Genomic DNA, 20,397 nt, shown 5'->3' with positions numbered 1-20,397 from the left:
TTCTCCCCCAGGCACCTAGTACAGTGTTCTACACACAGTAAACCCTCAATAAGTACCACTGATTGATTCCAGTTTACATTAGGAAATGACACTGCAAGCTTGATTTTCACCAAAACCCAAACTAGTTTAATCCTATTCAGGGGTGGAACACTCACAGGTGCTGTGTTCTCCTGACAAGAACATTAAAAATGGCATTCCTGGGTCAGACCAACAGTCTACCCAGCCTGGAATCCTGACTGGCCAAGGAATAATTGGGGCAACCCTATTACAGGCCACCTAACTTTTCCATCTTGGACCACTCATCCAATGCGTTTATCCAAGTCTTTCTTGATTCTGACAGAGCAACTTCCAAGAGCTGCTCAGATTTCCCTTTGAATTTTGGCAGTGCCTTGACTTGAATGGTTGAGTGGTATAAGAATTTTTGTTGGGAATCTTCTGCTGAGATCCAGTGACCATGGAGGGGGGTTGGCTGAGTTTCCTCTTAGAAACATCTCTCCCTTTCTGGAGAATCACTGAGGCAAAGGCTGATAGTTGGGGCAGAGGCTGATATTAGACCCACTGCATCAACCAGTCATTGCTTGGGCCTTTCTGCCCTCTGACTCTCAGGAAATTCAAAGGTCCAAACAGGATTTTTCTGTCTTAAAGCCCTTGTCTTTCACTCTAGCTAAGGAGCCCAAGCCAGATACATTGTTTTCCTTTCCTGTTCCTTTCCTTTCAGACTCTAGACCATAAGCTCCCGTGGACAGGGAATGTGTCTACCAACTCCACTGTACTGTACTCTCCCAAGGGCTTAGTACAGTGCTCTCTACACAGTAAGTGCTCAATAAATGCCATGGATTGGATGGACTTTCTTGAAAGTGCTATGGGGTTTCCCAGCAGAGAAAAGGTGGAAATGGGCTTGTCCAAGTGTTGCAAATCCCTCTTGTCCTGGACAACCCCAACATTCTTTTCCCTAGGCTTTGAAGTTGAAATAAAATACTCGAATGCACAGGTTTAAATAAAGGTAAAATTTAATTAGCATCTTCAGTCCAGGTAGTAGAAAGTTTGCTCAGCAAATCCAAAAGCTTATTTCAAATTCTCTTCAGGGCCACTTAATTCTAAATCTCCTTCCATCCTAAAAGCCAACATTGTCTGCTATACCGACACTTAATATATTTCAGAAAAAAAAAAGCCACTTACGAGTTTGTGCTTTTGTGCTGGGGTTCTCTGGAATTCCGAATAATGAAACGGGATATCCACAAAGAGCTCAAGTGAAGTCTTTCTAAACCACTTTGCTCAACTAGTACCATAGAGTGAGTTTCTAATCCTGTTTACAAAACACATCCACACTCATCCGTACAGCAGGACGTGTTAAAAATTATTTTTTTACTGATTTAAATGAGATGGCTTCCCCTGGGCATGAATTAGGGGAAGCCTTTCAATCAATAAATAGGAAACACAAGTACAGCAAAGACACAAGCAGTCCAGAAATGATAACAGCAGGGAGGCCATGCGCTTTATTAGCTGGAGTTTTTTTCTCAGAATCCAGGTTGGCTGGTAATGAATGCTTCAGAGTGAGTCATCCCTGGCTTCAGCTGAAAAGGAAAAAGAATTTTTTTTAAGCCTGAAGTGACTGAGAAAAACAAAAAGATCACTTGCCTCTGAAAAACCCAAATTGGAAAATGGCCACTCCCACCTACTGCCACTGAGTCGTCTTGCTGCAGCTCGAGGGGGGTCCTACCTCTTCTGAACTGAGAGTGGTCTCTAGAAGCCCCTCTCCTGTACTCACTGCCTGCTTCCCTATTAGAACGAGACTGGTGGGAAGGTCCAATTCTGAAACCAGGCACCATTTGGGAGCAGTGAATACCGGGTAAAGGAACATTTCCCAGCCCAGACTGGGACTAGAGGAAGAGAAGCTTCAGCCGTGCTTGGCCGCTTCTGATGGATAAGCCAGGGAGAAGGTCCCTGCATCTTACTCACATGCTATTCTGGGGTGGGAACAGATGGTCCCCGAATGGGGTTACCATGAATAGCTGCGGGGGAGTGGGGGAAAGAAGGAGAGGAGACTTCCATCTTGGATTGGAGCAGCAGGGAGGAGGGTGTGGTGTTTGAGGGAGAGTACCTGCCCCACATTCTCTAGGAGCAGCATTTTAAAGACAAGATCCCAGTTCAGCTTTCCTACACGTTGGGTTCTAAGATTCTTTTGAATGCAAATATATGCTCTCTTACCTCGAGGTTTCCTCTGGCCTTTCTCAAGACTTCATGGGTTAAAACCACTGGAAAGAGAAAGAGCAGATTGGGTTAGCAGGTTAGATGTGTATCCGGTAATATCTATGAGAATTTGTAGTTCTTGCAATTCTGAAAATACTGTAATTTAGCTGGTGCGATTGGCCCTTTCAGTGAACATTTTGCAGGATGAGGAAAGCACCTTCATGATGTCCAGCAGACTGCCCAGTGTGTTTGACCTGGGATTGGGCAGAAGACCACTCACTCTCCGACAGAGCACAGCCACAGTGGACAGGGGGTCAGGTAAAATGAGAGGCTAGGCCTCCACCATTTGTTACTCACTAATGGGAAGCAGCATGTCCTAGTGGAAAAAGCACAGGCCTGGGAGTCTGATGACCTACGTTCTAATCCTGGCTCTGTCACGTATCTGCTGAGTGACTTTGGGAAGTCACTTCACTTCTCTGTGCCTTAGTTACCTCACTTGTAAAATGGGAATTAAGACTGTGAGCCCCATGCGGGACTTGGACTGTGTCCAACCTGATTAGCTTGTTTCTATCCCAGAGCTTAGTATAGTGCCTGGCACATATTAAGCACTTAACAAATACCATAAAACCAAACAAAAACAACAAGAAAAAACAGCTTCCAGACGAGTAGGGACATGCAGCAGAAGCCGTAGTCTTTAGTCCTCCCTACTTCTGCTGAGGGCCTGCACTGTCACCTCCGTCACTTCCAGCTGGAGGGAGGGGGAAGGCAGAAGGAAAAGTGCAGGTCTACTCCCCCTCTTCTTGGATCACCACAGCCATGGGCCTCTTCCCATTGGAATGGGTTCAGGTGGATGGCAACTTCCGTCTATTGCTATTTCCTGACATGGTTTAGTCCATCCTGACCTTCATTCCTGACATAAGGAATAACCCCGATGATGGGAACCCTGATGTGGTGCCCATGTGTCACCAAAATCTAGAGGGAACAGAAAGAAAAAAGGAAGTTGGTGTTGTTTTTTGGAAATTCCAATTTCCCCAATGTGTCTGCACTTTCTATGTGAGGGGACGTAAATGCAGTTAAAATGGCCTTGAGAAGTCCAAGCCCTTCAGTCATGTGCACAGGCAGGGCATTACAGATGTGAGTTTCACAGTTTACCCTCTGCACACCTATGCTTTTTGAAGGCATCACTCAAGTACCCTCAGGCATCCTAAGCTGTCCAGGACAGAGAGTGGGATACCTGATGAAGAAAAGTCCCAGGGTGGGGGCTGCAGTTCCTTAGCAGTGTGGAGACAGGGAGGGAAGCTCCTGTGACTGTCGCTTCCAGTCACTACAGTTTGGGAATGTAAGGCCCAGAGAGCGGTAGGGAGAGTATTAAGGCTTCCTGGTTCTTCTCCTCGAGACTTTGGACTGGTAAGGTGTCCTAATAGCCTTTTGGTACCCATGGCTCTAGGAGCCAAGAAGAGCCAGAGATAATCCAAAAGGGATATTTTGGCCCTAAATTTCCACCTCTTCTCTGCCTGTCATCAAACCTCCCAAAGAACTGTAAATGAGTAGCAAAACTGCCCACTCCAAGTTTCATCTCCTCTCTGTGAGGAGGTGAAAGGGGACAGTGAAACGGGGTGGCAAAGATGAGGGAAAGCTTAAAAGCTGGAGAGCCCACCAATTAGAAAATCTGTCATGACACCTCATCAGAAGTGGCCTGGGCTCTTACTTTTCTCCAGCTGAAGAGAATGCCTCCATGGAAGTGAAAGAAGAGAGGGAGATCATTAACGGCCTTCCTCCTGGCCCTAGAGTTCACAGGCACCCTGGGCTCCATAGTGGAGGGAAGAATCATGCAGGGGGATGATCAATGTCTTAATATGGTAGTTTTTCCTTCTTTCCACTCAGATTTAATGATCAGCACAAATGATACAATTTAGCAGTTTCCTGTGCTTCAGTGATCTTGCTACAAGCCCGGTCAGGAAGTATAAAAGTGGCTAAAACTGTTTGGTAAGATCTGGGAAAATGAATCGCCCTCATCACTGAAAATGGCCAAAAATCTCCACCTTCCTTGCTGTACTAACAAAGACCATAGTTTGAACCTCAAAATGAAATCCACCCCAAATGGTTTAATGAGTACATGAGATGGCTAAAGTTTTGGGAGCGGACGTTTCTAAGAAACGCCAGAAGCCTGTCAGGACAAGGTAAGATTCAAATGCAATCATTTCACATTTACAAAGAACTCTGACCATCATGCCTAGAGCTTAATAATGAGGTAAGCCATTGGACATGTTCTAATAAGGGCAAACCAATAATGATGGAAACTTTCCATATGCTACCTCATCTCCTTGATATAAAGTAGGATAAAGGACAAGTAAAGATCTGAGCCACCCAGATTCTATGAGGGAGGAAAATCTGACTTACATTTTTAATGGAAGAGTAATATATTGTTCTTTGTATTTATAACATATACTCCTGTATCTCCTGAAACTCAGCTCTCTTAACAGCACTCTATGGCCTTAGGCAGTGGATCAAACATTTGCCCATTTGGATGGGCCACCTTCTGACTACAACTTCTAGCCCCAGTGACAGGAAAGGGACAGGTGAGCAAGCACGATTTTTTATTATTACCAGATGCCTTCGAGTCATTTCTGATTCATGTCGACTCTATGGATATATAGAGTCCAGAACATCCTATCTTCTGCCATAATCCACAACCTTGCTAAGAGTTTTTCTGTTATCGTTGTTATGGTTTCTAGCCATCTAGATGCTGGTCTGATTTTTTTACTGGTAGGTAAAACTCAACATAATAATAATAATGGTATTTGTTAAGCACTGACTATGTGCAAAGCACTATTCTAAGCACTGGGGGGATACAAGACGATCAGGTTGTTCCATGTGGTGCACACAGTCTTAATCCCCATTTTACAGATGAGGTAACTGAGGCCCAGAGAAGTTAAGTGGCTTGCCCAAAGTCACACAGCTGACAAATGGCAGAGCCATGATCAGAACCCATGACCTCTGACTCCCAAGCCCGGGCTCTTTCCATTGAGCTACACTGCTTCTCTAATGTTACCTCAAATTAGGCTGTATAAGTGACTTGCTCTGAAACCCCTAGAAGTGGCACTAGGATTAATTCTTAATCCTCACTGGGTGGAAAGGGACCAGGCAATCTACCCATTTTACAAATTGGGAAAGCTGAGAGGAAGACCATGTTCAAACAAATCATCTTGTAAATTCAGGCTCCAGTCCCCTGAGTTGGGCTTGGATTGTCAAATGGCTCTGAATCCAAGACTTGGATTTAATTTGGACCCTTCAAAATCAAATGCTACAGAAATGAAAAAAGAATCCACCTCTCTAAGACTTGTTTCCTGGTTCTAAATGTCATCCCCACTGGTAGCAGAACCAGAAGATGCAGTGAAGCTTAAATTTCCTTTCTCTCGCTGCTCCAGAACACAGGAAATAAACCTATATTCCCACTGGAGCAGGTGACCAGCAGGGACATATGCTCGCTTCCTCTTGCCCAGACTCAGTTTCTCTCTCCATGGGCCACCAGAGGCTAAGGAAACTGTTTAGATACCTTCCTTGGTGGGAGCAGTGTGAGCAAGCCCTGTGCTATATAGAAATGCACTGGCAGTAATCAGGCAAGGATGAGGCTTCTGAATGGGAAACTGCAGCAATACCATTTTGGAGGGAGGGGGATGTACAGAGTCAGAAATCCCCCCAGGGTAGAGGCAATGACGTAGATAAACGGAGTAACTCAGGAGGCTATTCTGCTGACAACAGGAATTATCTTAAACCCTGCTGGAAGAGAGCCTAATCTTAACAAATGCTGTGAACTAAAAAGGAACGTTCAAAATGAACGATTAAAAGCCTCTAAAACAACTTCGGCAGGAGTGAAAGGATTAGGTCCAGAAAAATTAAAAGCAGCAAACTCCAACTGAGGAGCCTGACACAGGTTTGGGAACACAGAATCCTGGGAGCAATCAGAAAAGTAATGTTTACTAACACTGATCGAAGATGACTTTCTCCTGATGTTTCCTCAACTGCAGATTTTTGACGGTGCAGTGAAGCTTCTTCTCTTGCTCAGACATTTTCTTACGCAGCCTGATGACTTCAGCTTTCATTTCTTCACCCTAAAATGGAAATGTGATGGTATGTAAATGGTTTAAAATGTATTATCTTTTTATTGGTGTTACCTTGTTACATTCCCTACTCCTAACATTACCCATTCACATCCCTCTGATCTATACTTAACTATGGTTAAAGTCCCTATTTAATCTTTGATGTTTCCCAGTGGTCTGTTAATTCAGGTAGGTTGTATTAGCAAATGGGGAGTAAGTAGCTCATCTTCAATCAATCAATCAATTATTTTTTAATTATTATTATTGTTATTATTGTATTTGCTAAGCATTTACCATGTGCAGAGCACTGTACTAATTACTTGGGAGAGTACAACAGAGTTGGTAAACACATTCCCAGCCCATAAGAAGCTTAAGGTCTAGTAGGGCAGACAGACGTTAATATAAATAAACTATGGATATGGAAGTAAGTCCCATGGGTGGGTTGAATGCCAAGTACCCAAAGGGTACAGCTCAAAGTGCATAGATGATGCCCAGGAGAGAGGGAGTCGGGGAAAGAGGGCTTTAACTGGAGGAGATGTGACCTTAAATAGTATTTATTAATCACTTACTGTATGCACAGCACTGTACTAAGTACTTGGGAGAATACATACAGTTAGTAGAAGTGATCCTTGTCCTCAAGGATCTCACAATCTAAGAGAGAAGATAGACCCTGAATAACTTACAGATAGAGGAAAAAGAACTGATTATGTGTATCAACCAGTGCTTGTTGATATGCGCAGAAATGCTAAAGCAGTAGTTGAAGATATATATATATATATATATGTATATATATATATATGTATATATATATATATATATACACCTTGGGGAGAAAAGAAATTAATTGGGAAAGGTTTCTGAAAGAGATGTGATTTCACAATGGCTTTGAAGACTGGGGGACAGGGGAGAGAGTTTCATGTTGGTGTCAATGTATGGGAATAAGGCATAGTGAGAAGGTTACCTTGAGAGGAATGAAGATTATGGGCTGTGGTATAATGGGAAAAGAGAGTGGATAAATAGGAGCAAGACAGCTGATCAAGGGCCTTAAAGGCAATGGTCAGGAATTTTTTCCCGGTGTGCAGAATGGGTAATGATTGAAAGGTTTTGTGGAGAGAGGAGATGTGGGTAGAATGACATTTTAGAAAGATGATCCAGGCAGCGGAGTAAATTATGGAATGGAGATTGAAGAGACTGAAGCTGGGGCCGCCAGTGAGGCCAAGACACGACAAGTCCTGGACCAGCATGGTGGCAGTTTGAACTGAGGAGAAGTGACCAATCCTGGAAATACTGTGAAGGAAAAATTACCAAGATTTCATTGTGGGTAGTCAATCAAGTATATTTATTGAGTGCTTACTGTGTGCAGAGCACTGTACTAAGCATTTGGGAGAGTACAATATAACAATATAAAAGACACATTCACTGCCCACAAAGAACTTACAGTCTAGAGGTACGAGTCTACCAATTCTGTTATACTGTATTCTCCTAAGCATTTAGTTCAATGCTTTGAACAAAGTAAATACGGCTGATTGATTTAGTGACTGAATGAATATGCGGGTTGAAAGAGAAGTAGCGTCTGCACACAGTAAGCGCTCAATAAATACGATTGAATGAAAGTAGTCAGGGATAGTGTCAGTCAAGTCAATCGTATTTATTGAGCGCTTACTGTGTGCAGAGCACTATATTAAGCTCTTAGCATTGTACTATGTGCCAAAGTTGTGGACTTCAGAAATGGGGTGGATGGCGGAATTGCCAATTATGATGGGAAACTAGATGTGGGAGGGAAGATGCGATTAGTTTTAGAAATAGTGAACTTAGATTTCTGGTAGGACAGTTGAGATACCATGGAAATACAAGATTGCAGAGGGGCCAGGACTAGCAAGGTAGATTTGGAGTCATTCACGCAGCAGAAAACCTGGGCAATTTTTTTTCAGTGGTATCTCATATGCATTTACTATGTGCCAGGCACTGTACTCAGCACTGGGGTAGTAATAATAATAATACTTGTTAAGCCCAAGCACTGTTCTAAGCACTGGGGTAGATACAAGATAATTGGGTTAGACATAGTCCTTCTCCTTCACAGTCTAAGTCCCCATTTTACAGCTGAGGAAACTGAGGCACAGAGCACACAGCAGACAAGTGGGGGAGATGAGATTAGAACCCAGGTCCTTCTGACTCATAGGCCCATGCTCTATCCACTTGGCCACACTGCTGCCCAAAGAAAGCTAATTAAGTGGAGTGAGTCTAAGGGACAGTATTAAAGCCACTGTCTTCCTCATCAGAATGAAGCCCAAGATGGTTCTTTCTTGAATGCAACAATCTCTGTGGGCCCAAGGCTACATCAACAGTACATTTGAAACAATTGTGACAATTCTGGAGGCAGGCCAGGCTGTGTAGTAGGGTGGGTTCAAGTAAAATAAATCAGAATTATCAATGCCTGATATTTGCCAGGGCAAATAACTCTTTCCTGTAATCGATCTGCATTTTGTATGGAGCAGATAAAGGCTGAGGAGAGAGAGGCTTGGTGTATCATCTGAGTCTCCCAAATGCTAAGTACAATGCTCTGCACATAGTAAGCACTCAATAAATACCACTGACTAATTAACTGTTAGCGGTAAGCACAGGCCAGGGCTTTGTCAGTATCGGGCCTTTGATTATTTGAGATTATTACCTGATTATCTTGTATCTAGCACAGTGCTTCATACAAGTCTCGGCATATAATAAGTACTTAACGAATACCGTAAATATTATTATTTTGAGAGGTGAGAAACAGAGGTGGAGAGGATGAACGTAAAGAGTTGAAAAGGAAACTGTAGAGAGAGGTTTAAGAATAGAGATTGAGAGAAATAGAAAGCTTTCACCCAACTTCACAAGATGCCACCAGAAGCATGAAACAGCCTTTAAAAAGATGCAGCGAGAGAAATTTAGATTCCATAAAACTGGCCAGAAATTCATCCCTGTCAGACATTGGAACTGGAGGAGACTGGAGAGGATGCAGTCGTGCCTTTGCCAGAGAACTTTAGGAAGAGGAGAGAGACTCCTCTGGGAATCAAAGTAATGTAGTTCGCTTTGAAAACGTCATGTTTGTGGAACTTAAGTTTGTATACCTTCAACTTGAAATATTTTATCATTATTAGCCTAATTTTAGAAACGTGCAGGCAGCCCCAGTAAGGCATTTTTCAAAAACCACCGGCTTGGATTCAGTTCTCAGCAGAAGCAGGCTGGGTGGGCAATCTCTGGGCTTACTTCCATCCTCATGGTTTGGGACTATTTTAGAAATGGCTTACACGGTTTCTATTTAAAGTCACACTTCCTGAGTTTTTGAAAACACTATAAAGCCTTAAAAAATGGGTTGGGTTTTTGCTTCCTCAGAGTCCAAAATCTTCAAGTTGATTGCCTTAGGCACTGGACAGTCAGAAGAAACCAGAAAGGATCTCACGACATTTTAAAGCCTACATTGGTGGCTGCCGTGCCTTACAACAAGTGTCCTGAGGAACTGTCCAGCCCTTTGGAAAAAAATGGAGGTGAAATTCTTTATATTTTGAGGTGAGCCTGGGGCTCACATGCTCCTATTCACTTTCTGGTGGTTGTCTGGCTGGCCCCCCCAGGGTCTAGGTACATTATTTGACTGTTAGACGAAAAAGATTTACATGTGATCGTAATGTTTTTTTATCATATTTGTTAAGCATTTACTGTTTGCTAGGCACAGGATTAAGCACTGGGGTAGATCCAAGGTAATCAGGTTGGACACAGTCCATATTCCAAAGGGGGTTCCCAGTCTTAATCTCCATTGTACAGATGAGGTTAAATTAAGCACAAGAAGTGAAGTAACTTCCCCAAGGTCACACAGCAGACAAGTGGCAGAGCTGGCATTAGAACCCAGGTCCTCTGACCACCCAGGCCTGTGCTCTATCCACTACGCCACGCCGCTTCTCAGTTCAGAGAATTATATTCCTCATCTTGAGCTTCTGAAACCAACAAAGGACTAAAGCACAATATCATTCTTGACTTGGAATGTACTGAATCACTCGCAGTTTCCTTTGCTACATTTTATAAGAGCTGAAGGACAGATCTAAATGGTTGTCAGCTAGCCCTAATGTTATTAAAATGTCATTTAAATTTCCCTCTGTCTATACTGGTTTGGGAGAAGACCTTGTAACTACATTCATTCACGCAGTAGTCTTTAGTGAATACAAGGAGGAATTATCATTACAATCTCAGGTGTGAGTTCTCCAAAGTCACCTCCAACTCCCTCATCTTTCCCACCCGTCTCTCATGATCTCCCATCTGCTTTCAAAATCTACTCTTTCTACCTATGTCCCTGACCCTCTCCCTTCCCCTAACCATTCAATCGTATTTACTGAGTGCTTATTGTGTGCAGAGTACTGTACTAAGTGCCTGGGAAGTACAAGTCGGCAACATATAAATATGGTCCCTACCCAAAAATGGGCTCATTTTATCTGCTCTCTGAAAACAAGCTTAACTCTTCCCTTTACTTAAAATGACTTCTTTGGATCCTCCAGCTCCCATGCCCTTCCCAAACCCCTCAAACAGGTTGTTTACACCTGGTGCCTGTACTTTCTATCCCCAACCCACTACAATCTAATTAGGGATAGTGTTAGCCTTCCCTGGATCCTCCAGCTATCCCACCATCGCTGTGCTTCCATGCATGCCCAAACTCCCTGAACAGTCTGCATACAATTGGTGCCTTTACTTCTTCTGCTCAACCCACTACAATCTGGTTTCTGCCCCCCTTCACTCCACTACGACCATGATTTCACTGACTTCCTCCTTGCCAAATCCAATTGGTACAACTCCATCCTAGTCATCCTTGATCTCTTGGCTGCCTTTGACACTGTGGACCACCCCTCTCTCCTGGAAAAGCTATCAAAACTTGGTTTCAGCAACACAATTTCTCCCGCCAGCTCCACTTCTGCCTCTCATCCCCTATGTTCTGCATCCCCAGAGCACTAACGTACAGATCTGGGAAGCAGCGTGGCTTAGTGGAAAGAGCCCGGGCTTGGAAGTCAGAGGTCGTGGGTTCTAATCCTGATCCTGCCACCTGTCAGCTGTGTGACTTTGGGCAAGTCACTTAACTTCTCTGGGCCTCAGTTCCCTCATCTGTAAAATGGGGATGAAGTCTGTGAGCACTATGTGGGACACCCTGATTACCTTGTACTACCCCAGAGCTTAGAACAGTGCTTTGCACATAGTAAGCACTTAACAAATGCCATCATTATTATTATTATCATTATCTTACATACTCCATTACTTCCTTGTCTTTGCCTTTTATTTAAGTGCTTGTCTTCCCTCTAGATTGCCAGCTCCTTACTCACTCTTATGGTTTCAGGCGCTATGTCTATGCAGATGATTCCTAACTATCTCACTAGCCTTGACCTCTTACTTCCAGGACATCTTCTCATGGCGTAGCAGATAAAGCATGAGCTTGGGAGTCAGAAGGTCATGGGTTCTAATCCTGACTCTGCCACTTGTCTGCTATGTGACCTTGGGTAAGTTGCTTTACTTCTCTGTGACCATTACCTCCCCTGTAAAATAGGGATTGAGATTTTGAGTCCCACATGGGACAGAGACTGTGCCCAACCCAATTTGCTTGTATCTACCCCAGCGCTTCGTACAGTGTCTGGCACATTGTAAGCGCTTAATATATACCATAACAATAATTAAAACTGAACTCCTTCCCTCCCACATCCATCTCTGAATCACTCACATTCAGCCTATCATCACTATATCCTGCGCTTAGGGCAGTGCTCTGCACAGAGTAGGGGTTCGATATATACTACTGGCCGACTGGGAAACTATATATGTGTACATTCAGAGGGAGCAGCAAGGAAAATATACAGTTGGTGGTAGTAGAGTATGGAAAAATGGAATAAATGGGTAAATGCAAAAAATACTGCTGCAGCATGTTAACTGTGTTCTTGACAAACCTTGTTTTACAGGAAAATTGTATTACAGTAACGGCTGATTTGACTGAAATTAATAGGTGGTTGTAAGAGTTCACCATGATGGAGTTTTTTCTATTCCAATCCCTATATTATTGTCATGTCCAGCTCTAGCAGAAGGCCCAACATCCTTGCTACTCTTTGATATTTTTATGTATTAAATACTGTAAATTTCAAAACATAGTCCTGTAGGGTACACTGCCACAGGGCAGAGGCTGGCAAGCCTCAAAACATCACTGCCTTGACTTGCGCCTTGCACACAACCATTTCTTCATATACTGCGTCTGCTTGTGCCAGTTTATAGATTGTATTATACCCAATTGTGTTGTGGGAACAATGTTCCCTAATTCTTCCTTTGTGTTCTATCCAAATTGTGCACGGAAAACACAAATTATAGCAGAAATGAATTATAAGGAAGTATCTCAGACAAGGGGGAATACAACTTCTTCCTCCCAGGACCACTTTAAATAATCCCTTCCAAGAAACCTGCCCTGATTAACAGAGCTGAAAATCCAAACCTCCTTCTAGTTAAGGTTTTTTGTTGTTGTTGTTCTGATTGGGTGAGTAGATAATTCTCAAACACTTTCCAAACAGCTTCTTAAGATGACTGGGCCTATGTCTTCAAACAGTGCCTAGCTGTCTCTGGTCAATATTAACTGATAATGGAGAGGGGAAGTGTTCCACCCATAATGTTCACATGGCAGCTGAGTTAACTCAGGCATCATGTCACTGAATTCATCTGACTGACACTGAACTTCTACTTAAGCCTATTCTCCCAGGTGCTCAGGACACATTAAGTGCTCAAAAATTACCACTGATTGATTGATTCATACCACTGGAGACTTTAGAATTTATGACATGAGAGAAGACTGGAACAGAGCTGATTGCCCTTTGATTCTCGCAAACACCACACAGATGTCAAAAATATGAATACTAAAATGTGCAAATGTTTTATTTCAATCAATCAATTGTATTTATTGAGCACTTACTGTGTGCAGAGCACTGTACTAAACGCTTGGGTAGTACAAGTTGGCAACGTATAGAGACAGTCCCTACCCAACAGTGGGCTCACAGTCTAGAAGGGGACTCACAGTCTAGAAGGGGACTAGACTGTGAGCCCACTGTTGGGTAGGGACTGTCTCTATATGTTGCCAACTTGTACTTCCGAAGCGCTTAGTACAGTGCTCTGCACACAGTAAGCGCTCAATAAATACGATTGATTGTGTACCAAGGTAAAATAGGCTATGGCATTCATCACGTGAATGCCTGGAGCCGCTTTTGGCCATTGGAAATGGCAAGCTCTTAGAAAACAGTTGGTCTAATGCTTCAAGTAGCGCCTAGCACAGTACAAATGAAGGCTTAATAAATACTGTTCAGAAAAATCAGCTTTTAGGGCGCATTTGCAGGTCTTTGCATTACTTCGTTTGTCCCTAAAGGCAGGCAGAACTGACCAATGGGGTTTTGGGCAGCTGCACACGTTTAATTCGTAAACTCTATTTTATTTCAGGCCAGTGCATGCTTATTTTCCGGGCCCTGCCTGTGGGATGGGACTCTCCCCCTGCCAGCAGCACTGGGAATTTTGCCTTATCTGCTTCGCACACACAATCAATGAAGAAATGCTGACTGAAGACTCTGGAACCTGAACAGAGGATTCAATCCCCTAGTGTTTCACAGGTGACCAACTTGTGTCTGGAAAGATGCTTTCCTTTTAAAAATTAATGTCTATTTCGCTGCATGAAATAGCATACCTGATTAGAGGGAAGAGTACACTGGCCGTTTATGGGAAGTGAAACCCTCCAGAGAAGCTTCAATAAACGAGCTGCCTCTTCTAATATCTGCTGTGCTGTGTTAACGCTGGCAGAAAAGCTATTCAGCGATGCCTGGTCTGGAACCTACATAGGAGGATTAGAAACATGTTATTTTGTCTGCAAAAGATTATGAAAATGTAAGCTTTAATTAGTGGTATAAATCCTCATGCTATGATATTCAGGCTTAATATGATGAACAAGGGTATGGTGCCAGGAGACGCTAGGCTAATTTATTGGTATCTAAGACTGTTAAATTATATATTATACAATAATTTGGAGGGATTTAAACCTAATCAATAATGGTGATTGATAATAGGTTGCATTTACTGTATTTTCTAGGACACGTGGAAAATGCTTGGCAAGTTTTTGCCTTCCTTATTTGCATTTCATGCCTTGGCCATTTGAAAGTCAAATGACTCCAGACATCAATTTAAACAATATAGATGTTTCTTCCTTTAGCAGACCCTTTTAAACTGCTCTATTTAATGATAAAATGACTATAAAATTGACCCTATAAAACATTTTCCTGGGCTGACAAATGAAAAAAACAAACTGGAGAAACTGAATAAACATGAAAATGAGGGAGGAGGCACAAAATCCCTGGGGGAAATGAAATGCAGAAATGATGGGGTAAGATCACCACCTATGTTCACCCCACAACACACACACACACACACACACACACACACACACACACACACACACACACACACACACACACACACACACACACATATCCTCTTCCCCACCCATCTGGTTTGAATGTTTGCTTAACATTATCATCTAAAAGAAGCCTCCTGTCATTTGAAAACATCCAATTTGCTAAGTCGTTTGAAACTTGGGAGATGTAAGGCTTGAGGGTAGGCGGCAAATTGGGCACCTTGTTGCTTTTATCTTTACATGACAAAACAAGGCAAACCTTGCCAGATGATTAGTTCTGAAGATGCTATCGGGATCTTAACTGGGTTATGGGAAAATTCACGATACTTTGGAGAGCTTCTCTAGCTGGCAGCCAAGTCAGATTTGGGAGTGAAAGCACATGAATAGGGCTGAGACGCTGGTTTTCATAATATATTATCCCACGTTCAAAATCTGCCACACTGTCTTCTACCAGCCAGCTTCAGCCTGAGTCAGACTGAAAACCTGAGGACAAAGAGTTCTAATCTCCCCTCCTGCCCAACCTCCTCTTGCTAAACAGACAGGCTAAAATTAATCTTTATCTATCAGAGCCTCCTCTGCTCCCCTGGAAGAGCATGAAGGTGTGGAATGGGTTCTAACTGCCCCAGGGCCACACCACTGACTAAAGGACACTTCATTGTAAATGATGGGCGGCTGTCTCCAGTGCAAGCTGTAGGCCTGAGTGTGTGTGAAGCAAACCGAACCTGCTTCTCTGAAACACAGGTGACGTTAAAACCGCCAAACAGTAATGACGATGTCTAGAATGGTCTAGAAGGAGCGGGCTTCCTAAATTCGCTAATCCAGGATTAAAATAACTAAGTGATGACAAGAAAAAAACCCACTAAAAGTACCTATTTCTTAGAAACATACTCCCATGAAGAATGAAAACTTGCCTCAAATGCCAGCTGCTACCATGTCTGATGCAGCGACACCCAATTTGTAAATATTTAATCCTAGCCCAAGCTTGTTTACCTTGAATCCAGTTTCTTGGTTTTTCAGGCCAGTGATGCCCAGAAGACGAGTTTCCATTTCAGATAACTGCTTCTGCCCTTCGGAGATCTGCTTGCGCAAAGCATTATAATCCTCAATCAATCCAAGGATATGGCGTCCGTTCTTGTTTGCCCACATGCGGTGGCCGGGGACCAGGCGTGGCGGGGTGCACGGGGAGCTTGAAGCAGATCCGCTGCTACAGCATGAAGAGCTGTCTAAATCCTCCACTGAGGCCAGGGGTGTCTCTGAAGCTGGAAAATAGGAGGTAGGAGTCTTACTTCTTAAAGGTCACATTCTTTCCCTCGGTTTACCTGTTTCATCTCAGAGAGCAGATATGGGTTAGAGAATACACTTATTGAATGGATTCTTGTCCGCGTAGGTACCTGATTTTGGTGGGGTTGGTAGGCCAGGATTCGGCATCTCAAACTTACTCTTGCCTTCTTCGAGGGAGAGCTCATTTCCAGCTGGTGGGAAGGGAGAGAGAGAACACAGTTGAGGCGTATGTGTTCAAAGATTTGGAAAAGACGTCTGGTGGAGGGGGAAATCCACCTTGACTAAAATTAAGTTACCTCTCCCAGCTAAGACTTCAACATTACAGGCGGCTAAACCATTAAGAAGGGTGCTTGCTTTGGAAGGAACACAAAAAGCAGCTGCAGAGAAAGCACGGGCAGCCAGTGGCCTTTAAATTTGAACTTTTAAAAACGAGACAATTTAACATGTTTTTTTGCAGTTTTATATTTAAGGGGAAATCACTGCTGGCTGACAACCCTATTTTCCTACGCTGCAGCTGCCCCAGTTTTGCATAGGTGATTTGGAGGCAGTCAGTGAAGGAAATCACTACAACTAACCGCTCTCCTAGCTGTGTTTCTTTCTAGTCCTAACTCCTACTGAGGAGCTGCGAGGCTGACTGGTCATTCCTGGTTCTCCTGCTAATTCTCCCCCACCCTCACTCTCTTCCCCATGGACCCCCTCCTAGGTACCATTCGAGGGCCACCGTGTCCACAGAGAGCCTCTGTTCGACTGACTGCTAAAAAGCGGGACCCCTAGAGTTGGACACCCTTGACCACCGACTGTAAGATGGCTTTTGTATTATTTGACTGTAATTTTAAACCTAAAGATTGCTTTTCAACTCTAGTGCAATTTTAACTCTTCACCTGCTCGTACACAATATGCACTGTACTTGAGGGTGAGGGTTTTTCTTGAGGGTTTACTTGAGGGTTTTTCCAGCAAGAGCTATCACTAAATCCTAGACTAGTGTACCAGGGGAAGCTTGAAAGAGAGAGAAACGTTTCCGTTCTGCAGCAGTGCTGGAGTTGGAAGCACAATGTGGGGTAAGAATTATAGGCTTCAGGGGAAGACACCCCCTGGATGAGAGCTGGTTGGTGCTCTATTAAGGCACCTGGGGTTAATGATGAAGTAGCTAAACAAATAGGTGGGTTTTTAAAGCAAAAAACTGCACCTAGCAGGAAGATAAAGGTAGAGAAGGCCAGGAACCTGCGATCAACCACAAGGGGAATTAGAGCGTGAGGAGCCCTGCTTTTATCCATTTTGGACCTGCGTGTCAAACAAAATGATAAAGTGACACATAAATCTGAAGTTTGCGATGGTTATTGAGAAATCCAAAAAGCTATGTGCATTTCATACGCAGGGACTGAACAGATTACTAAACTTCCCTCAAACTCAATTGGGCACAACATTACTGTCTGACAGTGATGCAAATAAAGATGAAATACGCCTCAAGGATATATGTATAGCTAGAAGTGGATTACCCAGTGCATTTGTTGATTGTTCTAGAGAAATGCAGATGCCACTGTAGCAAATGTTGCCCTTGATATACCAATGTTTGAATAAATAGCCCCTGGTTCACCAAATGTTGTAGGAAAGCTAATGTAGTTTGAATCAGGGGCCCCACATTTTTGTCCCTTGAGAGTAGTTGGAGACGATACGTCCATATCCGTAATGTATTTTAATGCCTGTCTCCCCATCTATGCTGTAAGCTTCTTGTGGGCAGGGGACCTGCCTACCAACTCTGAAGTACTGTACACTCCTCAGCATTTAGTGCTCTGCACACAGAAAACACTCAATAAATCCCACTGATTGACTATGAAGCCCCAAAGTGTACGTTTGACTTGGGAACCAAACTAATAGAACCATTCTGAACCTCAGGGAAAGGAGAGATGCCTTTCTAGACAGCAATCTTTGTGCTGGACTGACACTTTGATCAGAAGTAACTCTTCATTCCATCAAATCTTGTACTTAATTGAATGCAATTTCATCAATAAATCCATCAATGGTATTTACTGAATGCTTACTATGTGCTGAGCACTGAACTAAGTACTTGGAAGAGTACAATACAACAGAATTAGCAGATAAATCCCCTGCCTATAATGAGCTACATTCAGCGTTCCGCTAACCCAGGCTGTACAGGAGTGGGAAAAACCACAGGGTTTCCCAAGTACATTTAGAGAGAAAGAGCCATTTAACACTGCCCAGAATGAAGACCCAGAGCTAGGCCCCAAGCCCTGTCAATCAATCAATGGTATTTATTGAGCACTTACTATGTGCAGACCACTGGACTGAGCACTTGGGAGAGTACAACGGAGTTGGTAGACCTGTTCCCTGCCCACAACAGCTTTCCAGACCAGAGTCTGGAATGACAATTATTATATTATTAATGATAAAAATAAAAGTGCTACTTAAGTGCTTACTACGTGCCAAGCACTGTTCTAAGTGCTAGGGATGATACAAGTTAAGTTGGACACAGTACTTGTCCCATATGAGGCTCACACTCATCTCCATTTTACAGCTGAGGTAGCTGAGGCACAGAGAAGTTAGGTGACTTGCCCAAGGTCACAGCAGACATGTGGCAGAGACAGGATTAGAACTCAGGTCCTTCTGACTCCTAGGGCCATGCTCTATCTATTAAGACATGCTGCTACCTCTACCCAATTCCCCAGGCTTGGCCTGCTGGCATCTAGGGTCAGAACCAGAAGAGGGCCAAGGTTGCACAGGCCTAGCAGCACCAACCCCCATCTCCACCCCCCAGAATCAGGCTCTCTATTCCTCCTACCTTGAGTTATTTCTGTACCCGGGAGTGCTTTCCTGCATCTGCTCACGCTCGAAACACACACTTCAAAGCTAGAATTAGGGAGAGGGATTGTTAGGAAGCAAATGCGGTACCATTATTTCCTGTACAATGCTGCCATTCTTGTTTCGAAAGGTGGTTGATGTTCAAAGTCTGCACCGATCCCTCTAATTCTCTCTCTCCTTTGGAAAGCTGCTCCTCTAATTTTCTTCGTAAGGCATTGTTGGTTTCTATGCTTCTTTCAAGTTGCACCCGCAAGCTCTGTATCTCTGTCAGAAGTTCGGCTAAGTCAAGCAGATTATTTTGATCCTTTCTGCATTCTTCAGCTGCAGCTGCTTGCCTAGGATCTGTGGCATTTTAAAAAGAAGCCCGTTTTAACAGCACTGACAAATCATTACCCATCAAAAACACCACTGAATGTTTATTAAACAAATAACTCTTATATTTCCCTCCCATTAGGACTAGGCTACAAAGAATTTAAAATAAGGGTTTAACTGAAAAACAAAAACACTGGCAGATTTAATTGTGGTTTCTTCACAAGTTGAATTAGAGCTGGAAATTAATTTTCACTTCTGACCATAAAAGCTAGCAAATTGCATAGCAAAATCAAAAATTATATCAAGTCGTAATACAATCTCTCTGGTCTAGAATTTAAAAAGGGGTTGTTTTTAGGGATGCACACTCCATTTCCAGGCATAAATAGAGGGGAGGTCAAGGAACTGTTAACTTTGGGAATTGTGCAATCACCCATCTCTAGAAAAAACTACCAGCAAGAAGGCAGGTCTGGGGACAATTATTCAACAAACTCCAGACTGAATTTTAGGGATTTGGGCCTGGAAAATGTGCCTTTAGCTCAGGCACATGAAGCCTCTGTCCAGAAGAGGCAAGTGGAGAGGAGAAAAGTTAAAAAAAAAAAAAAAAAAAGAATTATTTTAAAAACTAAAAAATTGTCTTTGTGCCATATTAAGGGAAAGAAAGAAGAAATCTTTAGGGTTTGGCTACTGTGCGGTTCATGTCAAAGGGTGCTGATGCTGTTCCCCCGCTCTAAGGTCTCTCATTCTTCTACTGATTAGTTGTGGCCGAGTTTAATTTAAGATCTGATGAGATCACAGCTCAAGATGCTGTGGCTGGATGAATCAAAAGAACAGACATGATTGCATATTTTCTACCTATCTGTCTTCTGCTCGCTTCATCCAACTTTTCATACACCTTGAGTTCAACTCTTAGCGACTGCAGTAATTTGTCATTCGCGGATAGTTGCTGTTGCTTTACATTCATTTCCGTCTGCAACCTGCAAAATCCCATCGTGGTGGGAGTTAAAGGTTAAATTTGGTTTATTCAAACAATTGGAGTGTAAAATACACACAAATCTATTTATATTTCACAGGACTGATTCTGCTTTTAGACACAGGTCTGAAATTCCCCCACTGGCTTGGGTGGGGGCTATATTCATATATAACCAAGGGCAGGGTCTGGCCTCTTCAGAATTAAACAGCTTTCCTGAATGTTAACAAGGCTGGCGAAAAACATGCATACAAAGCTGACTTATTTACCCCTCAGATATCGGAAATGAAAGTTTAAATGGA

The 20,397-nt window shown here is 43.1% G+C and overlaps 1 protein-coding gene across 3 annotated transcripts in view; it reads right to left on the bottom strand.

Moving 5' to 3' along the window:
* Positions 1 to 988: 988 nt before the first annotated feature.
* The window catches only part of CDK5RAP2 (CDK5 regulatory subunit associated protein 2), a 135,010-nt gene continuing 115,601 nt past the window's right edge, over positions 989 to 20,397 (bottom strand). For 2 of the 3 annotated variants that reach the window (XM_038744556.1, XM_038744558.1), the window contains 8 exons: positions 19,978 to 20,102; positions 18,907 to 19,158; positions 16,110 to 16,190; positions 15,709 to 15,977; positions 13,999 to 14,142; positions 6,176 to 6,302; positions 2,209 to 2,255; positions 989 to 1,574 (listed from right to left, as the gene is read on the bottom strand). In XM_038744556.1, coding sequence (XP_038600484.1) covers positions 1,518 to 1,574; positions 2,209 to 2,255; positions 6,176 to 6,302; positions 13,999 to 14,142; positions 15,709 to 15,977; positions 16,110 to 16,190; positions 18,907 to 19,158; positions 19,978 to 20,102 — 1,102 coding nt within the window. In that variant the 3' untranslated portion in view covers positions 989 to 1,517. The remainder of the gene's footprint in view (positions 1,575 to 2,208; positions 2,256 to 6,175; positions 6,303 to 13,998; positions 14,143 to 15,708; positions 15,978 to 16,109; positions 16,191 to 18,906; positions 19,159 to 19,977; positions 20,103 to 20,397) is intronic. The other variant, XM_038744557.1, reaches the window with a different exon arrangement.

This window comes from Tachyglossus aculeatus, chromosome 4 (genome assembly GCF_015852505.1).
Source record: "Tachyglossus aculeatus isolate mTacAcu1 chromosome 4, mTacAcu1.pri, whole genome shotgun sequence".
NCBI classification, from domain to species: domain Eukaryota; kingdom Metazoa; phylum Chordata; class Mammalia; order Monotremata; family Tachyglossidae; genus Tachyglossus; species Tachyglossus aculeatus.
Note: the sequence above shows the minus strand (reverse complement) of the source record. Positions and strands in the feature narration are given on the sequence as shown.